Source organism: Saimiri boliviensis, chromosome 9 (assembly GCF_048565385.1).
Source record: "Saimiri boliviensis isolate mSaiBol1 chromosome 9, mSaiBol1.pri, whole genome shotgun sequence".
NCBI lineage: Eukaryota > Metazoa > Chordata > Mammalia > Primates > Cebidae > Saimiri > Saimiri boliviensis.
In genome coordinates, this window is record NC_133457.1 from 32,070,019 (window position 1) to 32,092,672 (window position 22,654).

The 22,654-nt window shown below is 36.4% G+C and overlaps 1 protein-coding gene across 6 annotated transcripts in view; it reads right to left on the reverse strand.

Annotated features, from left to right (window-relative positions):
* ANKRD28 (ankyrin repeat domain 28) overlaps positions 1-22,654 on the reverse strand; it is a 196,565-nt gene that overhangs the window by 144,224 nt on the left and 29,687 nt on the right. For 2 of the 6 annotated variants that reach the window (XM_074405666.1, XM_074405662.1), the window contains exon 1: positions 3,404-5,117. The exons of 2 other annotated variants lie outside the window; for them this stretch is intronic. Coding sequence is in view for 2 of the 4 variants with exons in the window: in XM_074405662.1 (XP_074261763.1) it covers positions 3,404-3,523 (120 nt within the window). In the remaining 2 variants the exon portion in view is untranslated. Of the gene's footprint in view, positions 1-2,046; positions 2,162-3,403; positions 5,118-22,654 lie in introns of those variants that run through there. 2 more of the 6 variants (XM_074405668.1, XM_039480234.2) reach the window with 2 other exon arrangements.

Consider the following 22,654-nt stretch of genomic DNA (forward strand, 5'->3'; position numbering starts at 1 on the left):
AGTCTGAACGGTTACCGAATAGGAGAAAATAATCATCAGAGACAACTTTAAAAACCTTTATTTTAATCTTATAAATTAAGAAATTGTGGCTTTGTATAGATCACATGTAAATGATAGTACCACCTAAAAACAATCAATACATTTAAAATGTTTTAAAATCAGGCGTGGTAGCTCATGCTTGTAATCCCAATCCTCCTTTGGGAGACTGAGGCGGGTGGATCACTTGAGGTCAGGAGTTCAATACTAGCCTGGCCAACATAGTGAAACCCCATCTCTACTAAAAATACAAAAATTTGGCAGGCGTGGTGGTGTGCACCTATAGTCCCAGCTACTCGGGAGGCTGAGGTGGTACAATCGCTTGAAGGTGGGAGAATCGCTTGAACCCAGGAGGCTGTGGTTGCAGTGAGCCAAGATCATGCCACTGCACTCTAGCCTTGGTGACAGAGAGACACTCTGGCAAAAAAAAAAAAAAAAAAAAAAAGGCAAAAACAACAATAAAATGTTTCTAAGGTGATAATAAAAGATGGCAGCACAGAGCCTGGCACAGTTGTGTATACCTATAGTCTCAGCTACTCAGGAGGCTGCGATGGGAGAATTACTTGGCCCATGAGTCTGAGGCCAGCCTGGGCAACATTAAGGAGACTGCGTCTCTATAAACAACAAAAGATTAGAAAATACAGGCACACTTAGCTCTTAACCAATTTCATTCACATAGAGGAATTTTTTTTTAAACAAAACCCAAAAACTTAATTTGTAAATTGTGATACTTATGTTTTACTCAGTTGAATTTGCCTATTTGTATGACTAAACTACACCATTATCTTAATTTCATTGTTTTTTAAATGAATTTCAAATGGTGCCCTTACGTAAATTCAGAAAGGGTTTGGAGTAACCAATGCAAAAGCACCATCCAGTGGTAAAAGATGATAATTACAATGTATACAGTTATTAACAGCAAAATTAGCTAAATGATTTGTGACTCTGCCTTTTCTCCAACACACATTCCAGGAAGAAAAAGTAAACTGACTATATAATATTGAGGGTATCTAATGTTTGTTACCATTTTCTTTTTTTTTTTTTTTTTTGAGACGGAGTTTCGCTCTTGTTACCCAGGCTGGAGTGTAATGGCGCGATCTCGGCTCACCGCAACCTCCGCCTCCTGGGTTCAGGCAATTCTCCTGCCTCAGCCTCCTGAGTAGCTGAAATTACAGGCATGTGCCACCATGCCCAGCTAATTCTTTGTATTTTTAGTAGAGACAGGGTTTCACTATGTTGACCAGGATGGTCTCGATCTCTTGACCTCATGATCCACCTGCCTCGGCCTCCCAAAGTGCTGGGATTACAGGCTTGAGCCACCGCGCCCGGCGCTGTTACCATTTTCTTAATGAAATCTTGCTCTTACTGTATTAAGTTGGCATTTTTTGTTTGTTTTTCTATCTTGCTACCAATTATCCAAATGCTTGGTTGAGAATAGAATTAGAATAGGAGCATTGTTCATATTCATCCAAAGCCTTTATTAAGGCATAGGATAAAAAATGGTTTATAAAAGTGTGTGAGGGGGTAAATTTCCAATGGAACTCTGGTTACCAACAGCCATCGCACACAAGTCATCCTATGTACTTTTTAAAAAGGTGATCATTTGGTATGTAATCTAGACCTTCCTGAAAAGGGCCAGGTAAAGATTCACAATCAGTGTATTTCATAAAGAATTCAGAATTTCTAAAGGGAACATGAATCTTGAATGTGATCATATTCACTCCAGTTTGAAGAAACAACCAGGCAGTGTGTTCCTAATAATCTACTCCTAACATATCAGAAAACAGATGAATAAAATCTTCAGTTTTCAACAAAACAGCTTTTGAATCACCTCCTTTTTTAGAAAAAATTAAAAAGTTCAATACCAAGGCTCACACATGTAATCCCAGCACTTTGAAAGGCTGAGGTGAACAGTTCACTTGAGCCCAGGGGTTCAAGAACATCCTGGGAAACATGTGAACCCCATCTCTACTAAAAATACAAAAATTAGTCAGGCATGGTGGCATGTACCTGTAGTCCCAGCTATTCAGGAGACTGAGATGGGAGGAGCACTTGAGCCCGGCAGGTTGAGGCTGCAGTTAGCCCTGATCATGCCACTGCACTCCAGTCTAGGCAACAGTGAGACCTAGTTGCAAAGGAAAAAACAAAAAAACGAAACCCCAAAACTTTTAATAAAACTAAAAACATACTATTACAAAAACCCAGTAAGGATGAATTTTTTTTGTTGTTCTGAAGCAACTTTACATCAAGTCTACTTGATATCAAATGGTATTACTGTTTGGGATCATAAGACAGTTAACAAAAAGCGTAATGGCAAAATAGTCAATTACTGGACCATAATTTTCTCCTTTTGTACTCTAAAAAAAATTTCAGTATGTTTGCATATGAAAAAATGAAAACTACAAAAAAAATTTTTTTAAAGTTTGAATCTGAAATAAGCCTAATAAATACTAACAATGATATCAAACAAGCTTATACTGTCTTCACTAGTGCCTGCAGTCCAACATACCTGGAGTTTATGAGATGTTTTTTAAAAAACTACTTTCATTAAAAACACAGGAGTCACTCAAATAATGAGGTTCCCCAGTGATTATTGGATAGCTGTTAATATTTAAAGTGTGCACCACAATCATTTAACATGTAAGAGAATGAGCTATGAGCAAAATGATGCATACAGTTAAACCAAAGTTTGAAAACCTCGAGTAATTTATTAGTATTTCAGGACAAAATAAAACTAGTTGCAAGGCCGGGCGCGGCGGCTCAAGCCTGTAATCCCAGCACTTTGGGAGGCCGAGGCGGGTGGATCACGAGGTCGAGAGATCGAGACCATCCCGGTCAACCTGGTGAAACCCCGTCTCTACTAAAAATACAAAAAATTAGCTGGGCATGGTGGCACGTGCCTGTAATCCCAGCTACTCAGGAGGCTGAGACAGGAGAATTGCCTGAACCCAGGAGGAGGAGGTTGCGGTGAGCCGAGATCGCGCCATTGCACTCCAGCCTGGGTAACAAGAGCGAAACTCCGTCTCAAAAAAAAAAAAAAAAAAAAAAAAAAAAACTAGTTGCAATACTGTTATTTTCAGCTGTTTAATATTTTCTTCTCCATGACAGAGATCTTAAATTATATTTATAAGCTTCCTCCACTGAAAATCTATTTGAATGATTAAACTGCTATACTAAGTCTTCCACTAACACAGGGCCTACTACTATAAATGTTTGTACAATAAAGGACTTTATGGCTGACGCTAAGTATTTGCTCACATACAGCTATGTATGAAAGCTAAGTTATAAGGAGGCTTAAACAGCAACAAACTGACAAATTACAAGAACTGCCTATATTACTGGAAGAGACTACTAGAAAATAACCTACCATAATAGGAATTCCCATACTATTTTCCTCTGGTGGAGGCAGTTGTACTGTTTCAATTCCAATCACAAGCCTGTAGCAAAAAACAGATATCAAAAGAAAGAATACGCTGATCCTAGACATTAACAGCTATGTTATAAAAAACTAGTACCTTGAGAAAACATGGAATTTTTAGATAATATTCAAAAACTTACTTTGGATTTTATTAATTCAGAATTCACTTTTATCCTTCTATGAAGAAAAAAATACTAATCTGTGTAACGAAACATTTTTTAAAGGCTTTCTTTATATATTAAACAGGATTGGCTTCCTAGAAGAGACGTAAAAAGTGGTACTGTTTTCTTAGAATTGCTAGCAACAAGTCATCCGCATAAATCTTACACACACACACACCTTTCAAATATATTCACTAATAACATATTCAGCAACTTACGAATGAGTAATTATTTATCCATGGGAATGTCTTAAGAAACTGTCTACAAAAGGTTTAAAATACTTGATCTATACATTTTTTGAATATGTATAACAAACTCATTTTAGTAATACATAAAATTTAAGAAATCACTGTAATATCTCTCAAAGAAAACTCTGGTAATTACATATACACGTACAAACACTTTTTTAATAGATAGGATAATATATACATATTATTTAGTAACTTGCTTCTCTCCATCACTCCCCACTTAATGTGGACCTTACCCATGTCCTTAAATATTCTTCTACAACACCTTGAACATGACATTCCATTCAAAAATACTGTATTTAACTATTTCCTAAAAGTAAATATTTGGGTTGCTTCTATTTTTTAATTCTTATGTAATAAAGAGTATTACATATTCTTATACAATACTTGTCCCAGGATAAAAAATAAAATTCCCACCAGTTAATTTTAGTGAAATGGCTTATCGTCACATAAATCAAATTAGGCCTAAAAAATTATGGAGCCATAATCCTCATGTGCAATGACCTACAAAGAACAAATGTCAGAATTACATTCCCTACATAAAAGTGTGCTGCCAACCACATTTCTTTTGTCTTTCTTTTCTTCTGAGACAAGATCTTGTGCTATCACCCAGGCTCGAGTACAGTGGTGCAAAATGTAGCTGCAACCTCCTAGGTTCAAGTGATGCTACCACCTCAGCTACCTGAGTAGCTGGGACCATAGGTGTGCCTCACCTCACCCATAATTTTCAAATAATTTCTGTAGAGGTGGGTTCTCATTATGTTGCCCAGGCTGGTCTCAAACTCCTGGGCTCAAGTGATCCTTCTGCTTCAGTCTCCCAAAGTGCTAGGGTTATATGAGTGAGCCACTGCACCCACCCACACATTTCTTACTGTTCTGAAAAAATCGTCATCATTGCTATGACAAAGAATCATCTTTGTTATAGTAATTACTGTTGTGGTAATGCGTTCTAAAATGTTACAAGATATAAACTATGCTATCTACTCTGTTGGAGGAACGTTAGCTATAGTTCCAAACATAAAAATTTGTTATTTCTTCTTTTGTCAAAATTATTTATGAACAAATCAACTTCATCAGAAAATATTAAAGGTATACTATTTTTAGGCTATGTTCTACAGCATGTAACAGAAATGGTAATAGAATTAGTCTGCCATATGGTGGCAGCAAATACAAAAGAAAATTAATCTCTTGAGTAAGTCTATTTACAAAGGTAATGTCTTCCCTGAGTCCTGTATTTTAAACACGGTTTCCAAAAAAAAAAAAAAAAAAAAAAAAAAAAAAGCGGCTTTACAGGTTTTCATAATTGTTTTAATCTTGTTATATTAATAAGCTCAAAACAATATCACGAGCAAAATTCTAATTGAAAATAGCCTTTTGTTACTATAGCATTTACCAGAACAAACTGTCTCAAAAACTACGTGGCTTTTGATCCTTGTCGGTCAACATGCAATAGCCATGACTTTTATTGTATTAACTAAAATGTACATATCTTACAAAAAAATTCTATTTTCTTACTTTAACCAAAGCCACCTAGCCTGGCATCCTACCTCCACAAATATTTACTCATTGATTGTTAATAACTACTTACATGCTAAGTTCATGAAACTTACACAAAATCTCTCATCTATTTCCTTTTCCCTGATTTGTAATATGGGATCATTAAGACCACCTTAAGAGCCTAAGGATAAAAAACACTATACTGTCTCTTCACCTATAATTTGTAATGGAAAAAAAAAAAAAAAAAAAACACTACACAGAAAAATTCAAGTAAGAAAGTTTTATTTTTCCTCCTATGACTGCCTTAAAGTCTTTCTGTTCCATAGAAATAAAGTTATTTCAAAGGGAAAAATGTTTCGTGCCCTTTATTTACTACCCTATTTAAACTATTAGATGCTAAGTAACAAACATTTAAGTTACATGAAACAACTGAAAAATGTATGAGTATCTTTTCACATAAAATTATGAAAATATGTCAGTCTTCTCTATTTATTTATAGAAGTTACAGCCAAAATGTCTTATAATCCAAGACACTGAGAGATATGAGGCTAGGGATCATGAGTAGATCCAAACTGAGAGTAAATTCGTGCACAGATTGTGCATAAACAGAGTTAAAACACATCTGAAAACCCATCTCTATTAAAAAAGAGGGGGGGAGGTGGGCACAGTGGCTCATGTCTGTAATCCCAGCACTTTGGGAGGCCAAGGTGGGAGGATCACTTGAGCTCAGGAGTTTGAGAACTGCCTGGGCAACACAGCAAAACCCCGTCTCTGTAAGAAAACAAAACCAAAACCAAACAACCAAAACCAAAAACACACATCTGAATATTGTAAAGGCCCAGTCTGCCACAGAGTGTGCATTTTCTTTAAGGCAGGGGCTATATCTCACTCATTTCATCAGTATGTCTACCTCTATGACTTTCCTTAACATATAACAATAATGAACAATTTCTCATGCACAAACATTTCACATACTGATTATTCTACCTTGTTAGCAGAAGTACCCTGGTTTTTTTTTCCTTGTTATTTTGTTTTTGTCTCAACTAGATACAAAATTTTATAGGTTATAAACTAATACTGGCAATTTCATATGATCCAACCTAGTATCAATTGCTCACAATATAAGTAAGTTCCCAGAGCTACTGACAGGTACCATTTCTTACTACTCTAAGTACTCACCTTCTAATAAGGGAAAAAAATAAGAAGTAAACTACAAAGCATGCAGTAAGTGCTCTCCTAAAAGTCTGTATGTATCTGTGAGAGACGGAGACTGACATACATGCATATAGTTCATTAGGAATCACAAGATGTAACAGTTGACGCATGCTATGAGGAAAACTGGAGAGCAACCTAGAATATAAAATTAACTAAGATTCCTCTGCTAAGTGATCACAATACTGAGATTTACATATTTAGATAAATATAAAATTACCAGGAAACTACTAATTTCTTCCTAAGATGAGATACAATCAAGAATATCTGCTCTTACCACTCTTATTTAATATCATACTAAAAGACAGAGCACTGCAATAAGGCTATAAGGAATAAAAGATATATGGTTTGGAAAGGAAGAAATAAAATTGTTTATATTCATAGACAACATGATTGTCTTTATAGAAAATTCCATGGAATCCATTAAAAGGTGTCTAGAATTGATAAGCTTAGCAAAGTCATATATTACAATTGTTATTTCTACACACTACCAATGAACAACTAGAAATCTAAACAAAAAGCAGTTATCATTTGTAATACCCCAAAACTCAAAAATACTAAGCCATAAATTCAACAAAAGACATACAGACTCATGCTGAAAATCACAAAATACTGATGAAAGAAATCAAAGACAACATAAAGAAAAGAGATACAGGACCACCCCGACCACTGCACCCCCCACCGCCCCGCCCAGTTATCAACACATAGTATATATAGGGTTCAGTACTACCTGAGATTTTGGGGCTTTTATGAGGTGGGGGATGGGAAAGAATATATGCTACTCCCACCCCCACCTCATAAAAGCCAAAAATCTCAGGTAGTACTGAACCTTACATATATTATGCCTTAATTTGGCAATTCGAAATCTGAAATGCTTCAAACTCTGAAACTTTTTGTGTGCTAACATGATGTCAAAAGTGGAAAATTCCACATGTAAGTACTTAACAGAAACATTGTTTCATAGACAAATTAAAAATATTTTACAAAATTACCTTTGGGTTACATGCATACGATGCATATTCAATAAATGAATTTCATGTTTAGACTTGGATCCCATCCCCAAGATCTCTCATTACATATACGCAAATATTCTAAAACCACAAACACATCTAGTCCCAAACATTTCAGACAAGGAATACTCAACCTGTATATACATACAGTCAACCGATTTTTGAAAAAGGTACAAAGGCAGTTCAACACAGTAACATACAATCTTTCCAACAAATCATCCTGGAACAACTGGATAATTCTATAACTGGATAATACAGATAATATAGAATTATCTATATAATAATAATATAGAATATCTGTATCTACATTCTAATTATGTATCTCTACATATATACATACTCAACCTGTATATATATCAGTCAACTGATTTTTGAAAAAGGTACAAAAGTAGTTCAACACAGTAAAATATGATCTTTCCAATAAATCATCCTGGAACAACTGGATAATTCATTTGGAAATGAGGGTAACTGATATTTGCTTAATAGTCACAAAAGGCTGGGTGTGGTGGCTCACATCTGTAATCCCAGCACTTTGGGAGGCCGAAGTGGACAGATCACAAGGTCAGGAGATAGAGACCATCCTGGCTAACACGGTGAAACCTCGTCTCTACTACAAAATACAAAAAATTAGCCGGGTGTGGTAGTACATGCCTGTAGTCCCAGCTACTTGGAGGCTGAGGCAGGAGAATCGCTTGAACTCAGGAGGCGTTGCAGTGAGCTGAGATCACGCCACCACACTCCAGTCTGGGTGACAGAGCGAGACTCCATCTCAAAAGAACCCAAAAAAAACAATGCTTTCCTCAATGAATCACTAAAATGTATGAAGACAGATATATTTTACTCTGCCAGTCTTTTTTCTTCCAGTTGTTAAACCAACCAGAAATCAGTAGGCGGGGAGCCTGGGAATTTATAATTTTTTTTTTTTTTTAAAGACGGGGTTTTACCATGTTGGTCAGGCCAGTCTTGAACTCCCGACCTCAGGTGATCCGCCAACCTTGGCCTCCAAAGTGCTTGGATTACAGGTGTGAGCCACCGTGCCCGGCCGGAATTTATAAATTAAGTGATTCTAATTCAGTTCCAAGGTTTAGAACCAATGGTAAGGCATGGTTATCATATGCAAAACACTGTACTAGCCAAGCTGAGTTAATTAAAAATTCCCTTCCCTCAAAGGCAAAAAGCAAATGACTACAATAATGATTGTACATGGAATATTAATCTGGTGACATGGTACTACAGAGGAAATAATTTAAAAAAATCATTTTTGCTAAACTCCAATGAAAACATTAGGTAAAAGGTTGGCAGGAAACATGATGAATCAAGCTGACAACACTTGCACAGACTGGTATTATCACTAGGAACAGAACAACTCGTTATGTGCCCACCTGTTGTGCAGCAATGTATGTTTATCTACATGTATGTATATGTGTGTGTATATATGCATATATATCAACTTGCAATATACATGACATACAGAATAAAGTGATAGATGGCTATATGCATGTTGACAACTGCTTTATTATGCCTGACAGTCTTTGTTAAAACAAACAAACACTGGAATCTAATCAACTCTTTAAAGCTACTGATTCACCAAAAAAAAAAAAAAAAAAAAAAAGAGGAATATGTTAAACAACACTATGAAGATACAATAAGCTAAACTAGAATGTGGGAAAACCTACAGAACAAATGACACAAGTTCTCAATAAATAGGTTCATTTTTTAAAAGCTAAGGGGAAGCTACTATAAGAAAGAGACTTAGGAAACTAATCATATTCAATGTTCAAACTTGGTTTAGATCTATTCTAACAAAGTAACCTTCAAGTTACCTGACACACACATAAAATGAAATGCCAATGAATTTTGCTTCAAAATACTCCAAAGACATTGAGAAATGGTAAAATGTTGGTAAATGGTCTTAATTCACAGAGGTTCATTAATGTCTTTTTTACATAACAAAGTTTAATAATTAAATTATGCAAAATTAAATAAATTCAATTATATGGTGATACTGCAAAAAAATGCAATTTTAGATTAACATTTCTCTATTATTGTATTCACAGATAATACTGTTTTCCTTTTTTGACACTTCATTCTGAAAAAGTTAAATTGGTTAGGTCCAAATTTAGTCATTAGACTTTATAGCAATACTTTATCAACCAATTTAAGGAAATCTAGAAGATCTGGTAAATCCACATCAGGGTTTCTCAATGTTGGCACTCCCAAAATTTTAGGACATAAAATTATTTGTCATGGGGTCCAGTCCTATCCCACTGCAGGATGTTTAGTAGCATCTCTGGTCTCTACCCACTAGATACCAGTAGCATAACCCATTCCCCTAAACTGCGATGACTAGAAATATTTCCAGATAATTGCCAAATATCCCCTGGAAAACAGTAATACCCCCCATTTGAGAAACACTGGTGCAAATTAATGATTTCTTAGAATGGAGAGCTTACTACGAAAAGCAAAAGGAACGTAATAGTTATGTTCCTTAAAAATCTGGCAAAAACAACTTGAATAAAATGACTAGCGAGCAACAGACAAATGGTATTTTCTCTAGGTTAATAGCAATACTCAAGTATTTGAAGAAAGACTTAACCTTCTAGAAAATGTAAATATGTAAAACCTTTACTTTTAAAGACAATATATTAAACAAATTAGGTTTTTTTTTAATGGTTTGAGCTAATGAACATTGTATCTACTTATATTCAGCTCACTCAAAAAAGTGGCAATAACATCACAATATATAGCACAGTAAGAACTCCAAAACTCCATCTCTTCATAAAGCAATGAATAGATGGCCAAACAGCCAGAATCAACATTTTCACAATTCTAGAACATTTTCATAATTCTAGAATCAAAACCTTACAACAACCAGAAGAACACATAATGAAGAAAGATACTGCTAGGTTTTCATAGGAAAATTCCATGGAATTTTAACTTACTGCATACCATTCCCAACTCTTCCTACATGGCAGCATCCATGATAGCAGCCCACATTTGGTGCATGTTGTGGGTACCAGATAAGTTAATATGGACCTTACTCTCAAAGAATTGTGGTTGCGTGTTTTGAACTATGTAGTAGGCTCCCTGAAGGACTGGGTCAAGGACCTGTCTTTGTTTCACCAGCCTTGGAGATTCCTAGGACTGAAGTGGCTTCCCCAGTGGTGTCTGTCGAAAGCATTTCTCTCTGTCATCTGTGGTACTAAAGGTAACAATTGGGGCAACGAACAAATATCTAAAAACCTAGGCATGAAGAAGCTGGAGAAGGAGACACACTGAAAATAATGACTTTGAAAACGCCCATAAATACTGGGAAACCTAGAGGCCACATGATGTCCAGGACTGACCATGTGTTCAGATAAGACTCATGAAGACCCTAAACTTTCACCTCTGGCTGATCTTTCAGTTCTGCGCAAGCAAGAAGTGAAGACTAGGGCAGAACTGAAAGCAGCTTGGCTGAGCATTATGTACCACAACACAGAAGCAATTTGTAAAGTCTAGAAGAGTTTGTTTTTGTTTGGGCTTTTTGGGGGAGTTGTTGGGGGTAGATTGAGACATTTAGGAAAATCTCTGCCAAATCATAGCCAAGTGCTAAGAGAATGAACAGAGAATTCAGTGGACATACACTATGAAAAACACAGACTCTACAAAAATAGTTTTAAAAGACTCATTAAACAAACAACCACTAGAATAAGCAGCAATAACAATCCTCAGGGAGCGGGGAGAAAAAGGCTCTCCAGCTACAATATTCAAAATATCCAATTTCCAACAAAAACATTTGAGGCATGCAAATAAAGATCAAACTATATCCCAGTCACAAGAGAAAAAGAAATTAATAGTAACTGTCCCAGAGGAAGGCCAGACACTAGATTTACTAGACAAAGACTTTATATCAACTGCCGTAAATATGGTCACAGAACTAAAGGAAACCCTACACAAATAACTAAAGGAAACCAGAATGTTATCTTACTAATTCGAGAATATCAATTTAAAAAATGGAAATCAATAGAAAGGAACAAAATTGAAATTCTGGAGCTAAAGGATAAAATAATTAAAATGAAAAATAGCTAGTTCTTTGAAAAGATCAACAAAACCGATAAGCCTTTAGCTAGACCGACAAAAGACTCACATTACTAAAATCAAAACAAAAGTAGGCGTATTACCACTGACCTTATAAAAGGTTAGTACTGTTATTAAGATTACAATTGTATGCCAAGATATTAGCTTATTTACTCAAAATGAATAAATTCCTGGAACCACACAAACTATCAAAACTGACCCAAGAAATAGAAAACTGAACAGTCCTGTAACACAGTGGTCCCCAACCTTTTTGGCACCAGGGATCGGTGTTGTGAAAGACAATTTTTACATGGGAGGGATGGAGGGGGGGTGGGCTGAAACTGCTCCAATTCAAATCATCAGGCATTAGATTCTCATAAGGAGTGCACAATCTAGATCCCTTGCATGCACAGTTTACAATAGGGTTCCTATGTGAATCTAATGCAGCCACTGATCTGACAGGAGGCAGAGCTCAGGCAGGAATGCTCGCTTGAAAGCAGCTCATCTCCTGCTCTGCAGTCTGGTTCCCGATGGGTCATGAACCATCTGTGGCCTGGCAGTCAGGACCCCTGCTATAAGAAATGAAGATATTGAATCGAGCATTAAAACCTCCCAACAAAGAAAAGTCCAGGACTAGATGGCTTCACTGATGAAATGTACCAAAAATTTTAAGAATTAACGTAAGTTCTTCACAAAGTAAAAGGAGGAGGACTAAAATACTCTTCAAAAAATAGCGCTAGGACAACTGGATACCCACATTCCTTCAAGCCAAAACTAGATACCTGATACCAAAACTACAAAAAGACATCACGAGGAAACAAACAATGAACTAATATCCCTTAAGATTATGTAAAAATTTTCAGCAAAATACTAGCAAACCAAATTCAGCAGCATATCGAAAGAATTACATACCATGCCCAAGTGGGGCTTATACCAAGAATACAAGGGTGCTTGAACACTTTAAAATATTTAATGTATCACATTAATAAGATGAAAGGAATAAACACATGATAATCTCAATTGATGCAGAGAAAATGCATTTACAAAATCCAGTATGTTTTCATGATAAAAACACTCAACATCAGAGGAGTAGAAGGGAACTTCTTTACCATGATAAAGACTATTTTAAAACTATTTAAAAACCCAATCCTAATATCATAATTAAGGGGTGAAAAACTCAATGCTTTCTTCCTAAGATAAGGAACAAGACAAAGATGCCACTTTCACCACTTTTATTCAATACTGTTCTACAAGGTCTCGCCAGATTGACTAAGAAAGAAATAAAAGCCATTCAAATCGGAAAGTAGTAATACAAACCAAAAACCATCTCTATTTGCAGATATAATCTTGTGCATAGAAAATTCTAAAAAATGTTTTGTTCTATTTATTTTCAGATGGGATCTCACTCTGTCACACAGGCTGGAGTGCAGTGACATTATCTCAGCTCACTGTAACCTCTGCCTCCTGGTCTCAAGCAACTCTGCCTCCTGGTCTCAAGCAATCCTCCCACCTCGGCCTCCTGAGTAGCTGGGACCATAGGCGTGTGCCACCACAGCCAGCTAGTTTTCTGTATTTTTGGTAATGACAGGGTTTCACCATGTTGCCTAGGCTGGTCTTGAACTCCTGAGCTTAAGCAATCTGCCCGCCTCAGCCTCCCAAAGTGCTGGGATTACAGGTGTGAGCCACCAACCTAGGCCAAGACTTTTTACCAAAAAAGCTATCAGAGCTAATGAACAAATTCAGCAAAGTTGCAGAATATAAAAGAAATTCACAAAATCCGTTGCTTTTCTATATACCAGCAAAGAACAATCCAAAAGTAAGAAATTGAGAAACAATTCTATTTAGCATCAGAAAGAAAGAATAAAATTTAGGAAAAACTAGCTCTGATAATTTGATGACTAAGAAGGCCCAGGCTTAAAAATGGGCACAAGGAAAATGTTTAAAAGTAAAACAATATTACTGGTGTGCTGAATGCATTCATGTGCACACCTGCCATCAGGTATCACTTATGTCAAAATGACTTACAGAACAAGGAGCTGGTTTAAACTCATTGGTAATAGGCATTCCTAATAAAGAGGGCAGGATGCAAAGTTGACTACGATGTAGGAGGACAGACTGGAAGAAATATAAATTGATAAAGCCTCTGTGCAACTGGCAATCACTAGAAAAATTTTCAATGCACATCCCACTGAAAAAGACCTCCAAGATATTTTAGGGTTGGGGTGTAGCACAAAGCAATCAAGTAAGCCAACTTGTGTGTTAAAAGAAAGAGAAAATTAAGAATAAATTTGTATATATTTGGCTTATCTCTTTATTTATTTATTTACTGTAAAATTACCTCTCTACATCATGGGGCAGAAAGCTTAAACCACTCTACCCAGAATTTTTTATTGAATGATTCAAGGATAGTCTCTGCCAATGAGGGGCATGTATGCAAGATTAAATGAAGAGAAAGAAATGCAATTCTTGTCTGACAGCAAATGGGAGTAAATTCATGGGCAGACAATAGGCATGAGGTTGGAAGCAGCTGTTGCATAAGAAATCATCTAGCTTTTCTGGACTCAATACTGTACAATGCCAATTTTTCAAATTAAATCCATAATCTCAATGGAATATCAGTTATGCTCAACAATCTTCATGGCATTAAAATTTTATATGGAAGACCAAAGGGTAAAGAGCCAATTTTTGGTCGGGTGGGGGGAAAGGCTGAACTACACATAATATACAAAAATAAATTCTAGGTCATCCAGAAAACTGGGAGAAAAATTGCTAATGTTTTTAGAAGAAACAATATTTTCTTAAAACCTTAATGGTTTCTTACACAACATAAAAAAGGGGGAAAACCGAGAAAAGATTAGTAAGAATGATTATACTGTAAAAGTTCTGAATAAGTGACCCCTGAAACAAAGTAGACTAGCCACAGACTGAGGTATTAAAAAAAAAAATAAAGATTCATAACCTAAAGATCTATCACTGCAATACAAAGAAAAAAACAGGCAATTCACAAACTTGTCAAATATACATAAAAACATATTCAATCTTTTTAGAAATCTGGAAAATCCAAATTAAAACAAAGTATTCTCATATACATCAGAATGCCAAAATTAAAGTCAAACTAAAAGAATTATCAGCAAGTTTGAGAGTAAAGAATAACTCTTACTCAAATGCTTGTGGCAATACAATCAGTATAGCCCCTTTGAAGAAAATAATAATTACATAATAAAGGTGAACGTGTCTATATCCTACGACCCAGCAATTCTATCTTCACATATCAATCTCAGAGAAGTAGTACAGAAAAAGATACATACACATTGTACTAGAACTTCTACAACACTATTTGTAAGATACCTAACTACAGAATTTTAACAAAATAAATGCCAGTTTATTTGTATCAGATATACGGCAACTATTATTTTTATTTGTATAATATTATCAGGTGTAAATGCAATTTTGTTACATGCACAGATTGTGCAGCGGTCAAACTGGGGCTTTTGGGGTATCCCCAAAGATACAGATATACAGCAATTACAACAAATCTATCATCATGGATGAATTTTAAAAGCAGTGATAAAAAGATACATAAAGCATACCATTTATTTAAAATTTTAGAAAACATAATAGTAATACACTCTTTATGGATATGTAAATAGAGTGTAAGTGAAAAAAACCTACATGATAAAAGCTAATTTTCAAGATGGTTACCTACAAAAAAAGGGGGGGCAGAGCTCTAGTTATATATGTAACTGTCCTTTTTTTTTTTTTTTTTTTTTTTTGAGGAGGAGGAGTTTCGCTCTTGTTACCCAGGCTGGAGTGCAATGGCGCGATCTCGGCTCATCGCAACCTCCGCCTCCTGGGTTCAGGCAATTCTCCTGCCTCAGCCTCCTAAGTAGCTGGGATTACAGGCACGCGCCACCATGCCCAGCTAGTTTTTTGTATTTTTAGTAGAGACGGGGTTTCACCATGTTGACCAGGATGGTCTCGATCACTTGACCTCGTGATCCACCCGCCTCGGCCTCCCAAAGTGCTGGGATTACAGGCTTGAGCCACCACGCCCGGCCTGTAACTGTCCTTTAAGATACACAAAGGCTGTAATCCCAGCACTTTGGGAGGCCGAGGCGGGTGGATCACAAGGTCAAGACATCGAGACCATCCTGGCCAATATGGTGAAACCCCGTCTCAACTAAAAATACAAAAAAATTAGCTGGGCATGGTGGCGCGTGCCTGTAATCCCAGCCACTCAGGAGGCTGAGGCAGGAGAATTGCCTGAACCCAGGAGGCAGAGGTTGCGGTGAGCCGAGATTGCGCCATTGCACTCCAGCCTGGGTAACAAGAGCGAAACTCTGCCTCAAAAAAAAAAAAAAAAAAAAAAGATACACAAAGGAAATTTGGCAAAGTACTGACAACTGTTTATTCCTAGTGACAGGTACTTAGGTTTATATTTTATATTGAAGTGTCTGAACACTTCAATTTAATTAAAAACATTTTCAAGAAAGAACATTCTGATTGGTTTGAGTGTAGAAGATGAACTGAAATGGGGACAAGACTGGAGAGGGTAGACTGGTCAGAGAACGACTGCATTAATACAGTAAGAAATGACAGCAGCATGAACTAAAGCCATTAAAGTACAAGGGAGAGATCAGTATTTATACATACGAATTAGGACTACAGACTGGTTCTTCATACAGTTATGCAAGCATGGTATGCCTGTGGGTCATTTTCCTTTCTTTAAAATCTCTTAGACATTTCTAAAAGAAGACACAAATGGTCAAGTATATGGGAAAAAAGTTAACTCACTCATTACCAGGGAAACGCAAATTAAAACCATATCACCTCACATCTGTTAGAATAGCTGCTATCAAAAAGATAAAAGGCAAAGTGTTGGCAAGGATGTGGAGAAAAGAGAATCCCTGCTCATTGTTGAGGGGAGTGTAAATTAGTACAGCCATTATAGAAAACAGTATCAAGGTTCCTCAAAAAATTAAAAATAAAATTGCCAAATGATCCAGTAATCCCACTACAGGATATATAACCAAAAGAAATGAAAGTAGTATGTCAAAGAGGTATCTGCACTCACACGTTCATTGCAGCATTATTCAAAATAGCCAAAACATAGAATCAATCTAAGTGTCCATCAATAAGTGAAGAAAAATGTGGTATACGTACACAATGGGATACTATGCAGCCTTAAGAAAGGAGGAAATCCTGTCATTGCAGCAACACAGATGAACCTAGAGAACATTATGTTAATGAAATAAGCCAGGCACAAAAAGTGGAAGATCACATGATTTCACCTATTTGTGGAATCTAAAAAAGTCAAAAGTGTAGAAGCGGAGAAGAGAATGGTGAGTCCTAGGGGGCTGGGGAAGGCAGACTAAATGATTAAAAGTTTATTTCCAGTATATCATCTTTCTAAAATGACTTTGTATTTCATACAGCTGTAATGCCAGTTACAGGCATCTCTTATACAAATATTTTTAAGAAAAACTCCAAAGTTAAATGCTAACAATTACCTTTAAAAACAAATGAAAACAAAAGGCATGCAGAATGCCAAGGAGTAGAAGAAAACTGCATCTATGATTCTGAGAAAGGAAAAGAAACAAAAAACAAAAACCCTGGAATAAACGTAGAATTTGTGAGGTACATATTCATTACAATGTAGATCATCTTTATCACTTTGTAAATAAAAATCCCACAGCTTTCCAGAGAGTAACATGAAAAAAATTTCGAGATAATATTTTCCATGGTAAGTCTTCGGATAATAAAATTTTAAAGTTACAGCCATCTAACAGCATCTCTTATTTATTTGTCCATGAATGAAAACTAATAGACAAAAAATAAAAGCATCTAAATTGGGAAAGTAGTAGTAAAATTATTTGTTTGCAGACAGCATGATCATCTATGTAGAAAATCCTAAAGATTCCACAAAAAGACTGCACACAGTGGCTCAATCCTGTAACTCCAGCATTTTGGGAGGCTGAGGCAGGAGGGCTGCTTGAGGCCAGGAGTTCAAGACTAGGCAATGTAGGGAGAACTTGTCTCTAAAAAAAAAAAAAAAAATGAAAAATTAGCTGGGCATGGTGGAGGGAGGGGGAGGGAGTGGGGGGGGAGAGAGAGAGAGAGAGAGAAAGAGAGAAAGAGAAAGAGCGAGAGCGAGAGCGAGAGCGAGAGAGAGAGAGAGAGAGAGAGAGAGGGAGAGACCCTGCATCAGAATAAACAAATTCAGCAAAGTGACAGGATACAAAAATAAACATAGAAAAATCAGTTGCATTTCTGTATGCTTTGTTTCCAAACAGAAAATTAATAAAACAATTATTTGGTCCCTTACCTTATACATACAAAAATTAACTCAAAATGTATCAAAGTAAGGGCTAAATTAACGGACCTCAAAGTAAGAGCTAAAACTATAGAACTCTTGGAAGAAAACACAGGAGAAAAGCTGCTTGACACTGGATTTGGCAGTGATTCCTTGGATATGATAACAGAAGCACAGGCAACAAAAGAAAAAAGATAAACTGGACTTTGACAAAGTCTAAAATGTTTGTGTGAGGAAGGACACTATCAACAGACTGAAAAGGCAATGCAGAGAACAGGAGAAAATATTAGCAAATTATAGATCTGATAAGGGATTATATCCAGAATATAAAGAAATCCTACAATTAACAATTTTAAAAATTTAAATGGGCAAAGGGCTTGAACAGACATTTATCTAAAGGTATACAAACAGCCAATCAACAACATGAAAAGACGTTCAAGATCACAAATTATTAGGGATATACAAACCAAAATCATGAAATACCACTTGACACACATTAGAATGGCTACCACAAAAATTAAACACTGGCTAGGCGCGGTGGCTCATGCCTGTAATCCCAGCACTTTGGGAGGCCGAGGCGGGTGGATCACAAGGTCAAGAGATCAAGACCATCCTGGTCAACGTGGTGAAACCCCGTCTCTACCAAAAATACAAAAAATCAGCTGGGCATGGTGGTGCAGTGCCTGTAATCCCAGCTACTCAGGAGGCTGAGGCAGGAGAATTGCCTGAACCCAGGAGGCAGAGGTTACGGTGAGCCGAGATCACGCCATTGCACTCCAGCCTGGGTAAAAAGAGCAAAACTCCGTCTCAAAAAAAAAAAAAAAAAAAAAAAATTAAACACCGACATTGTAACAGATGTTGGCAAGGATGTAGAGAGACTGGAACACCTGTACATTTCTGGTGGTAATGTGAAATTGTACAATCATTAATGCATACATTACACTATAGTGACTCCTCAAAAAGTTAAACGCAGAATTACTGTATGATCCAGCAACTCCACTCTAGGTATATACCACAAATAACTGAAAGCAGAAATTTAAATAGATATTTGTATGCTCATGTTCATAGAATTATTCATAGTAGCCCAAAAGATACCTGGGAAGCAACCCAAGGGTCTATCAATGAATGAATGAATTTAAAAAATGTGGTTTATACATATAGTAGAATATTACTCAGCCTTAAAAAGGAAAGAACATTATATATGCTACAATACAACATGGATGGGTCTCTTTTTTTTTTTTTTTTTTTTTTGAGACAGAGTTTCGCTCTTGTTACCCAGGCTGGAGTGCAATGGCACGATCTCGGCTCACTGCAACCTCTGCCTCCTAGGTTCAGGCAATTCTCCTGCCTCAGCCTCCTAAGTAGCTGGGATTACAGGCACGTACCACCATGCCCAGCTAATTTTTTGTATTTTTAGTAGAGACGGGGTTTCACCTTGTTGACCACGATGGTCTCGATCTCTTGACCTTGTGATCCACCAGCCTCGGCCTCCCAAAGTGCTGGGATTACAGGCTTGAGCCACCGCGCCCGGCTCATGGATGGGTCTCAAAGACATTTTGCTCAGTGAAATAAGCCAGTTACAAAAGAACAAATATTGTATGACTCCACATATACGAGGCTGAATGGTGGTTTCCAGGGGTTGAGAAAGGAGACAGGGCAAGTTACTGTTTAATGGGTATGGGTTTTCATTTGGGGAAGAGTTCTGGAAATAGACGGTGGTAATGTTTGCACAACAACGTGAATGTGCTTAATGCCACTGAACTTTATACTTAAGATAGTTAAAACAGGCCAGGCACGGTGGTTCACGCCTGTAATCCCAGCACTTTGGGAGGCCGAAGCTGGTGGATCACTTGAGGTCAGGAGTTCAAGACTGGCCCAGCCAACATGATGAATGAAACCCCATCCCTACAAAAAATACAAAAATAAGCCAAGCATGATTGTGTGCATCTGTAATCCCAGCAACTCAGAAGGTGGAAGCAAGAGAAACACTTGAATCTGGGAAGTGGAGACTGCAGTGGGCCTAGATCACTCCACTGCACTCCAGCCTGGGTGACAGAACAAGGTTCTACCTCAAAAAGAAAAGGTTAAAATAAATTTAATGTTATATATGTTTTACAAAAAAAAAAAAAACTAATAAAATATTTTTCTATTACATAAATAATTCCGAGTTTAGAATAGATATTTTTGTTTTAGAATGAGATTTTTTTTGGTGCCTGAAGCAAAGTAGTATTCTGATGGATTCTATTACACACACACACACACATGCACACGCACACACACACAATTTATGAAGACCTATGTCCCTAAAAATGGAATGTCACTGATTAGATAGAATAGGAATGTAGGTAGAAATCATTTGATCTCAAAGAAAGCAGAAGGTAAAAGGAAAGAAAAATAATATGGAACTTAAACTGATACATATATCTACTTAAATGTTTCAAAAATTATATAGGTGACTTGAAAAAAATCTTGTTTTCAAGGCAAGTTTTTAAAGACAGAAATTCCTCACATTTAGTGAAAAACATTCAAGTATACAAATATCAATGCTAAGTATTATTTGTACTAGTGCTTGAAAAAAAAATTATGGTATTGTTTTAACATTGTAGTTCTTAACACCCACCATGACGTGACTATAAATTATAAGCCTCCCATGGCTTAAAGTACTGCATATAAGAAATTCTATCTACAACATCAGCTTAATAAATATATTAGTATGGGGGGAGGAGGGGATCATTGTCTTTACATTTTTAACCTAATCTCTGACAGATTTTCCTGATTTCCTCTGTATCCTCCACAGGTTTGCACCACACTGCACTTGTTCACTGACTTCACAGATGTTTCTCAAAACCTTACCTAAGCACAAACCAGACTTACTCTTTATAAAGCCGTAACAAAGGCCTAGACTCTAAATCAAGGTAATCCTGATTAATTTTATATAGATAAGAAAACATTTGCAGAGAGTCTCTTTTCCTCTAAATAATTTTCAGGAAGGTTTTCCTACGTGATGCCTGAAATAACTTCCATAATACCTACTAACAATTCATTCAAGCACACAGTTTATATTCACGATTTACAGAAACAGAAAACATATTTAGAATAAAGCTGTAGTGTGTTCACTACTAAAATGCTCCTGTCATGCTCTCTTTTAATGGATATGCAATCTCTTACATTTAAGGTGTTTGTTAACTTCATGTTTCTCTCTCTCTCTCTCTCTCTCTCTCTCTCTCTTCTCTCTCATTTTTTGTTTGTTTGTTTTGAGATAGAGTCTCACTCTGTCACCTAGGTTACAGTGCAGTGGTGCTACCTTGGCTCACTGCAACCTCCGCCTCCTGGACTCAAGCAGTTCTCCTGCCTCAGCCTCCCAAACAGCTGGGATTACAGATGCCTACCACCATAGCTGGCTAATTATTATATTTTCAGTAGAGATGGGGTTTCATCATGTTGGCCAGGCTGACAGATTTTCTAACCTCAAGTGATCTGCCCACTTCCCAAAGTGCTGGGATTACAGGTGTGAGCCACTGCGTCCAGCCCTAACTTCATGTTTCTCTAAGACTTTCATAAAGTAATAATTTTTCTAAAATCATTTGCCTATTTTGACCTCTAGAAAATAACATATTTACCATTCCCTGCAATTCTTTGTCATTCTATCAGATCTAATTCTCCATTCATCACATCTATAAGTGCTGCTCTTCTAGCCATATGAAGTCAAAATTTGACCACACTAAATTCTGCCATGTATTTCATACATTAAAAGTATATGCACATCTGAAATATAAAGCCAGAACTTTCCAACAAAGCCCAAGAAATTTAAATCTCCTAGTCTGTGGTAGCCAAATCCAGTATGAGAGACAAACTTAGGTTCAACAGTATCTGCAAATCCAATATTAGAAGGCTGTTTTTAAATTTTTTGGTCTTAAGATCTCTTCACATGTTAGAATTATTTAAGAGCCTAAAAAATTTTGCTTATGAGGGTTATTTCTACTGATGTCTACTGTACTAAAAAATTAAAACTAGGAAACTGCTTAAAAGTATTTATTTTTAATTTATTGCTATGTCCACTAAATGTCAACATAAATAACTTTAAATGATTATTTTTAAAAAAAATTAAGTAGCACTGTTCATGTCTGGCTTAACAGAAAACAGATGGAATCTCACAGCTGCTTCTGCATTTAATTTGCTGCAATAAGTTATTGTGGTTCAAGTATATGAAGAAAATCTATACTCATGGTAGCATATTTTTAGATACTTGTGAATAACCTTTGATATTACATCAAAGATTGACAAGTGATAGCTCTTACAAGTTAGCTATAATGTAAATTATGAAGCCGTTATCAGTAAGCTTTTACTACTTTTTTCACATTAAAATCCATTGGTCTAACTGCACTTTGAATGGATCTTTTTACCCATATGTGATTTTACAATATCGTGCATCAGTCATTTGGAAAATACTGGTTCCCTGGTTAGGCAGGTCTTCAATTATTGACAGATTTCATGATATACAATATCAAAAGTCACATTTATTAATATTCTACCAATGCCACCAGAAAAGTCTTTATGCATGGTAAAGCTATCAAGCTCAAGGTGGCTACCCAAATTATACAGAGCGACCCAAATTATAATTTTTGCTATATTGACAGTTGCTTTCCTTGAAGTGATAAATTTACTTTGGTTCCTTTTCAAGGAATATTTTCAGTAAAAGG